Below are 7,722 nucleotides of genomic sequence, written 5' to 3'. Positions count from 1 at the left end.
CTGGCTAATCGTCTTAGGACTGTTATATCCAACCTTATTAGCCCATCCCAATCTGCATTTATTAGAGGTCGTCAAATTCAAGATAATATCCTTCTCACCCATGATCTTCTTCACAACTTTCATCTCCCCTCCCCTTCCCTATCATGTGCCTGAAAATTGATCTAGCGAAAGCTTTTGACAACATTAATCGTCAAGCTCTGTTATCTTTTATAGGTAAACAAGGGTTTGATTCTATCTGGCTAGGCTGGATTGAGGAATGCATTAGGAATCCTTCTTTTTCAATCCTTCTGAATGGCTCCCCCCAAGGTTTTTTCTCTTCCTCTAATGGTCTTCGCCAAGGAGACCCTCTCTCCCCCCTCCTCTTTTCTATCTCTATGGAAATGCTTTCGGTGCTTCTGGAAAATGCCATTTCTTCTAATGCTCTTTCTACTCCCTTCGTTCAAGGTCCTTTATCTATTTATCATCTGCTATTCGCAGATGATCTAATGATATTTGCCAAGGGATCTACCGAAAATGCATCTGTTCTCTCTTCCTGTCTTAAGCATTTCAAGAGTGTCACAGGGCTAGAGGCCAATCCCTCAAAATCTGAAATTTTTTTTCGTGGTTCTGTGCTCAAGGATAAGCAGGCGATCCTCGAAATCCTAGGGTTTAATGAAGGAGAACTCCCCATTAGGTATCTTGGTCTCCCGTTGTATACTTCGAGACTCACAGTTTCTGATTGTGCTCCTTTGATCACCAAAGTCTGTAAGCGCATTGCCAGTTGGTCTAGCAAATGCCTTAGCCAAGCTGGCAGAATTGAATTAGTAAAGACTGTGCTAAACAGTTTCATGATCTATTGGTCATCTGCTTTTGATATCCCCAAGGGTGCCATGGACACGATAGAGACAATTTTCAGATCTTACATCTGGGGTAGCTCTGAAGGCAAAAAATTCCCACCATTCAGTTTCGTGGAATGAATTGTGCAAACCTTTAAGGGAGGGAGGTACTGGCCTTAGGCTCATCAGGGACATCAATGTATCTCTCAGAATCAAGCAGGTATGGTCTATCATTTCTGGCACGAACAGCCTCTGGAACAGATGGTTCTCGCTGAAATACATCAAAAAAAAAACTTCTGGACCATTAACCAACCTTCTAAGCCATCCTGGGGGATTAGGAGTATCTTTAGGAGCAGGGATTTGGCTAAACCCCATATCTGCTACTTGGTGGGAAATGAAGCCGACATCGACTTTTGGAACCAGCCATGGCATCCGCGGGGGGTTTTATCATCCCTCATTCCCAGGCATAATACTGTCTCCTCCCTTTCATCCTTGACTTCCCTAGACCAAATTCACCTTGATGGACCTTGGAATCCAACTCTGAACATCGGATCTCTCGCCCGAGAAAAAGCCATTCTTTCCGAAGTCCTTTTCAATGATACAGCTAGCAACCTTCCTATTTGGAAACCAAACAGTAATGGCCTTTTCACCGCCAAAAGTGGGTGGGAAGTCACAAGACAGAAATTTGTTAAACCTGGCTGGGCCTCAAGAATTTGGTTCAGCTGTCATATCCCAAGGCATGCTCTTGTCTCATGGAAAGCTCTCAAAAATGGCCTAAGCACCACTGATAACCTCCCATTCCTGGACCCCTCTGTAAACAGGAGCTGTATTTTATGCAATTTTGGACTGGAATCTGTAACTCATCTCTTCTTTCAATGTAACTATTCGAAATGGATCTGGAATATTATTCTTGGGAAGCTTGGGCACAGGCGCAATCCAAATCCAGACCTTCTACAGGAAGAGCTGTGGCTTGCCAACAATTTCAAAGGTGCAGGTCAAACATCAAAATTGGCTTACATTGCTTTCGAAGCAGCAATCTACATCATCTGGATTGAACGGAATAATCGTGTTTTCCACAAAATTTCCCTCCCCAACTCAACGCTGCTGTCTGAAATTCTAATCCTGGTTAGATCAAAGGTCCTGGGTATGAAGATTGAGGAGGAGGACAATCCAAGCAATAGGGCCATAGCCTCTAACTTTGGCTGTACCTTAAGCCCCAAATTCCGACCTCCCGAGTTTTGTTCCTGGCTAAAGCCGGTTCAAGGGACTTATAAAATCAACTCTGATGCTTCTTTGGATGCTGAAGGATGAGGTATTGGCGGAGCAATCCGGGATAACAATGGATTCCTTGTTTCCATGTTCTCTGTTAATGTGGAGCGGGAGGAGATTCTTGCCCTGGAAATCCGTGCTGTTCTTGCGGGATTACAGATGGCCTCATCTTTGGGTCTTGTTAGTATTTGGATGGAAGTAGATTCTAAAAGTGCAGCCGATGTAATCAATGGAAAAACTAAAATTCCTTGGAGATGCTTCAATCGTATTCAGGTAATTCACCAGCTCTTATCCCAATTCCATAACTGGAGGATTACTCACATTTGGCGAGAAGGAAACAGTGTTGCGGATTTTCTTTCCAAACGGAAATGCTCATGCAAAGGGACAGACATCCCTCCTTTTCTGTCTCCCCCGACTCTCCTTCACCTCCTGGATACTAATAGGCAAGGAAATGAGTACTGCAGATTGTAATTCCTCCAAGCTTTGTAAGTCTGTCTTTTGGATTTACTGTTGTTGGGAGCTTGTTCCCTTTTGGTTGGCGTTTCAGCCCCCTTAGTTGTAACCTTTTTTCTTTCTTAATGGCTGGTTGGGTCCTGCCTAACCCCTAACCCCTGCTTACTCATCAAAAAAAAAAAAGCACAACAGGGATCTCATTGAATAAAACTTCGCTCCAGATCGGGTTGGAGGAAGTTCCTCCACACCCCTCGCTAATAGTGTAATATCAAGTTTTGTTTGCCTCACTCCCACCTCATCAAGTCTCTTCACCTCACGTACATCTCTCACAACTGGCCCCACAAATATTCCCTGCAATATTTTTTCACGGTGGCCATCTATATCACTTGCCTATATGGTACGTGGGCCAAACTATACGAACGGCTAAGGGACCATTGATCCAATTGTCTATATGGCGGGTCATACGGCATGATGGATGGGGCCGCTTTACCAAAGTGAGACATAGCTAGACCTGGCAAAAAGTGATCCAGACCCGCAGATCAACCCTGACCCGTGGCTCTGGGTATGACCAGTAGAAATTTGACCCGGCCCGTACAGGTCACGTCAAAACTGGGCTGGGCTTGGTGTACCCGCGGGTGCTTGTCAAACCCAAATGATCAAAATTTTATATTGTGTAAGCCCTTATAGTCCGGTATTTTTCAGAAAGTACTGTCCTGACCACATCATAGGATGATCTAAACCGTCCATGTGATGGAACACACCGTAAGTAGGTCACCCACCGAAAATCATTTCCATAGGATGATCCTAGCCCTCCGATCTGTACAGGTTTCCATAAATAATAATATGCAATTCCTCCATAGATCAGAGGGCTAGGATCATCCTATGGAAATGATTTTTTGGGCATAACCTATTTACATTATGACCCATCACATGGACGGTTTGGATCATCCTAATATAGTGTGGGAATAAAAACAGCAAAAAAAAAGAAAAGCGACTGACCAGGGGGTCCACCCTGCCCGTACTGGTGGGGTACAGATTCATAAAATTGTGACCCGTAAAATCCTGGGTCATTTTTTATGAGGCCCGGCCCGGCCCATCCATTTGCCAGGTCTACAAATAGCACATGTAGGCCATGTTCGGCAACAATGAATATTTTTTTCATATAATATTAGTTTACCAAGTGGTTAATTAGAGGTAGGGACGATGGGAGACTGAGAGACCTAAGATGGACAGAGTGACTATTAATGGTTGCCATCAGACTCATTTTGCCGTGTTTGACATACCATGCGACTTAGTGCCATAGCAAGACAAAGAGACCACATCTATTGAATACTAATGGTGTAGGATTACATCATTAGCGTGATTTTGGGGCCAGATATATGACCAATATATCAATGGTCTAGATCACCCGATCCTACATTAAAAATTTCAATTGAGTGGGCTTGCCAACGTTTACTTGACCTAGCTGCCGTGCAAAAAAGATTTTGATTGGAGGACCATCTGTGTCCAGATATTGAGTCAAGTCGACAACTCAAGTGCAAGTCAAGAGTGCCACTATCAAAAGGAAAATGTTATGTAAGTCACAATCATGCATGCTCTTTCATAAAAGACATATTGGACTCACTTCTTCCTTATCTACGTGATTCATAAGGCGGGGCAATTGACGTTGGGATCACATTGATCGGATGAATCTGATGAAGACCCATTTAATTTAAGATGGGGCAAGGATTCAATAGAGTAAAAATAACTTTGGAAATTCTAAATTTGGATGTCCCAGCTGAGGAATTCATATGTGCTCGAAATGGTAACTTTCTGGTCATTTTATAGACCTATTGATGTCTTTTCTGGGCGAAATACACCTTTACAGACCACCATATCAGATCGAGCTAACATCTGACTCTTAGACTCTTAAAACTGTGCTTGTTTATGAATCTACGGTCCAGATCGATCCTAGAGCAATGGTTAGTCTTAGTAAAACCACCACCTCCATCGTGACCAATAGATCGTGACTGATGGCTAATCAGCGACTCGGATCACACACAATCAGCCTTTGATGCTTGGTACGTCACTGGTCGTGATCCGACGATCCAGATTGCATCTGATCGAATACTATTTATTGTCACTCGATCCTATGCACTTCAAGTGCTAGCCATTGGAGCACATCCGATCACGATCCTATGGTCCAAATCATAGCTGTTGTGGATCCCCATCACATCACATAGATCTTGATCAACAACTTAGATCGAATCTCAAAAAATTTAATGCTCACTCCTCACAGCGATGCGTACGTGTAAATTGGATGTCACCCCCCCAAATCGTATACACAGTTGAGAACATAACAGCGTCGTACACCTGCAGAGTAACTAGTTGCTTTTTGGGGGTTCTTCTTATTAAAACTTGCCCAAACTACACTCAACGGCAATATTAGATCCTCGCCTATGAATATGAACTTAATTTTATCATTTTTTATCTTTTGACAATTTGGAAATCAAATATACAAGTGAACGTAAGAGTTTACAAAGATTTTCCATTGTACTCCTTCAAAGCTTTGATTTTGCTCATTCAATTTGTAAAGGAGATCTCCCTAGGCTCATTTTGTATTCTACGTCTGGAGAGATTGAGAGCATTCATTGTAACAGACGCCTACAAAGAGGCTTCGAGCATTCTTCTTCTTCCTTGAATCAATGTTGTAGTGAGATGGTGGAAGGCTTTCCATGAGTTTGTTCGTGTGAAACCTCAATAAATATAGCCTCCAGAGTGGGTGAAACATCCCAACAAGTTCATTGGAACTTAAATCCAAGTATTCTAGTTTTTGACATGGACTGTTAGATTGACTTGAAATTCTACATGTAGATGAGATTGAGAGATCGCAATTGGGACATGCAACTCATATCCGCTAGGATTTGTCCGTGGAAGTTATTGTTTGTAATGTCAATTTCGCGGAGGTAGGAAAGGTTTGCTATGTGGGCCGAAGTTCACCCCATCAAGCCTTGATGGGCACGGTTCAAAATGATGACCCTTTAATGGTGACGACTGCATGCGGAGGTCAATGCAAAGTGAGTTGATCGGTTTCGTTTCCTATGGAGGCAGATTATACTAGTAAGAAAAAGAAGAAGAAAGAGAAAAAAACTGAGATGATAGGTAAATGATAGACCAAACATCCTAAGATTCGTGTTATTTGGAATCCCTTTGAGAATTATATAGAAGCTAGGAAGGCAGTAGGGGAAGATAGAGGCAAGTCCTATGAGGATTTGTACCACAGGTTAGGGATGACAGAGGGTGAAAAAGATGTTTACAAGCTTGCTAAGATGAGAGAAAGGAAGAGCAAGGACTTCAATCATATAAAATGCATCAAAGGCGATAATCAAAGATTGTTAGTAAAAGAAAACGAGGTTAAAGAGAGGTGGAGAAGCTACTTCGATAAGTTGTTTAATGGAGAACCCGTAGCGAATTTGGGAGAACTTGATAACGGTTTTGATGATACAAACCGGAGGTTTGTTTGTAGAATCCGAACATCAGAGGTAAGAGTGGCTATGAAAAAGATGAAATTAGGCAAGGCTATGGGTCCTGAAGGTATTCCAATTGAGACTTGGAGATACTTGGGTGATGTGATTTTGGTTTAGTTAACTAGCTTCTTTAACAATTTTTTGAAGACCAAGAAGTTTCCTGATGAGTGGAGGAAGAGTACATTAGTACCTATCGATAAGAATAAAAGGGATATTCAGAGTTGCATCAATTACAGGAAAATTAAGCTAATGAGTCACACCATGAAGCTTTGGGAGAGGATAATTGAGCATAGACTAAGAAAAGAGACTAAGGTGTCAGAGAATCAGTTTGGCTTCCTGCCCGGACGATTGACTATGGAAGCTATCTTCTTGATTAGGCGGTTAATGGAGACATTTAGAGAAAATAAAAAGCACCTTCATATGGTTTTCATTGATTTGGAGAAAGCATATGATAGAGTTCCCAGGAGTGTATGTGGTGGTGGGTCCTTGAAAGGAAAAAAAAGCTTACTAAATATGTTGATATGATTAAGGATATGTACGATGGAGCAGTAACTAGTGTCAGAACTACGGATGTCACGTCTAGTGAGTTTCCAATTACAATAGGACTGCACGAAGGATCAGCTGTAAGCCCTTTTCTTTTTTCTCTAGTTATGGATGAGCTTATGGAAGGTATTCAGGACGAGATGTCATGGTGTATGTTATTTGCAGATGACATAGTATTAATTGACGAAACCAAAGGAGTTAATGCTAAGTTAGAGTTATGGAGAACTACTTTGGATTCCAAAGATTTTAGACTGAGCAAGACTAAGACAAAGTATATGGAGTGCAACTTTAGTAATGTAAGGAGGCGGGGCGAGGATGTAGTAAATTTTTATTTTTTTGAAATATGACGTATTATATTATAAATCATATGAATTTTACATAAGATCGGGACGAGGAGTGCCCCTATGCTTTACATCGTATGAAGACTTCCTGGGCATAGAAACAAAAAAACCAAAATTCCTTGAAACATTCCACCTTCACCCCATCCTTCGAGTTAGAAACTGCCGCCAACCAAAAGAGTCAATCCGCCTCTTTTCTAGAAACCATAAAAAACCTTGCAAAACCCTGATAGATACTTATCAAAATAACTTCGCAGTCTTCCCTTTAAGATGAGCATTTTCCCAGTGCCAATAAGAGATGCTCAACCTCGGATGCAAAATTTCTGCAATCTTAACAGAAGATTTAGAAGATAAGCAGGAGCACCCTTCTTTCGCTAAAATTCCTGATAAAAAACCACAAGGAATTTCACCCCTAAGAGGATCACTTCTCCATCTCTCCCAAAAGATGTTTGATTTGGAGGATGTAGTAAATATGACTGGACAGGAGGTACCTAAGAGAGATATTTTTCGCTATCTTTATTCAATTCCACATAAGGAGGAAGAGATTGAAGAGGATGTTAACAACAGAATAAAAGCAGGTTGGTTGAAGTGGAAACAAGCTTCAGGAGTTCTGTGCGACCGTAAAATACCTACCAAGCTGAAGGAAAAGTTTTATAAGATAGTTGTGAGGCCAACAATGATGTACGGCTCAGAATGTTGGGCCGCCAAGAAGTGGCATGTCAACCTCTCTTTTTCGGGCGATGGTTTCTCCATCGTTGGTAGGATCTTTTCAGACGACGATGTTCATGCCATCGACAT

General features: G+C 41.8%; 3 protein-coding genes across 3 annotated transcripts; all 3 read left to right on the top strand.

Moving 5' to 3' along the window:
• Positions 1–1,037: 1,037 nt before the first annotated feature.
• LOC143869884 (uncharacterized) lies at positions 1,038–2,126 on the top strand. The gene has a single exon (XM_077376444.1). It carries the CDS (start codon positions 1,038–1,040, stop codon positions 2,124–2,126), a length of 1,089 nt encoding a protein of 362 aa, XP_077232559.1.
• A 45-nt stretch (positions 2,127–2,171) lies between these two features.
• Positions 2,172–2,555, top strand: LOC143869883 (uncharacterized). The gene has a single exon (XM_077376443.1). It carries the CDS (start codon positions 2,172–2,174, stop codon positions 2,553–2,555), a length of 384 nt encoding a protein of 127 aa, XP_077232558.1.
• Positions 2,556–5,806: 3,251 nt separating this feature from the next.
• Positions 5,807–6,160, top strand: LOC143869882 (uncharacterized). Its single transcript, XM_077376441.1, has one exon. The coding sequence runs from the start codon at positions 5,807–5,809 to the stop codon at positions 6,158–6,160; it is 354 nt and encodes a 117-aa protein (XP_077232556.1).
• Positions 6,161–7,722: the final 1,562 nt, after the last annotated feature.

This window comes from Tasmannia lanceolata, unplaced genomic scaffold (assembly GCF_043159265.1).
Source record: "Tasmannia lanceolata isolate RefF3 unplaced genomic scaffold, GAP_Taslan_0.1 ptg000003l, whole genome shotgun sequence".
NCBI lineage: Eukaryota > Viridiplantae > Streptophyta > Magnoliopsida > Canellales > Winteraceae > Tasmannia > Tasmannia lanceolata.
The sequence above is the reverse complement of the archived record's forward strand: the minus strand, read 5'-3'. Positions and strand labels throughout refer to the sequence as shown.

Excerpts from the sequence above, each read along its gene's own strand:
- LOC143869883 (XM_077376443.1), top strand. The coding sequence starts at position 2,172 with ATGTTCTCTGTTAATGTGGAGCGGGAGGAGATTCTTGCCCTGGAAATC.
- LOC143869884 (XM_077376444.1), top strand. The coding sequence starts at position 1,038 with ATGGTCTATCATTTCTGGCACGAACAGCCTCTGGAACAGATGGTTCTC.
- LOC143869882 (XM_077376441.1), top strand. The coding sequence starts at position 5,807 with ATGACAGAGGGTGAAAAAGATGTTTACAAGCTTGCTAAGATGAGAGAA.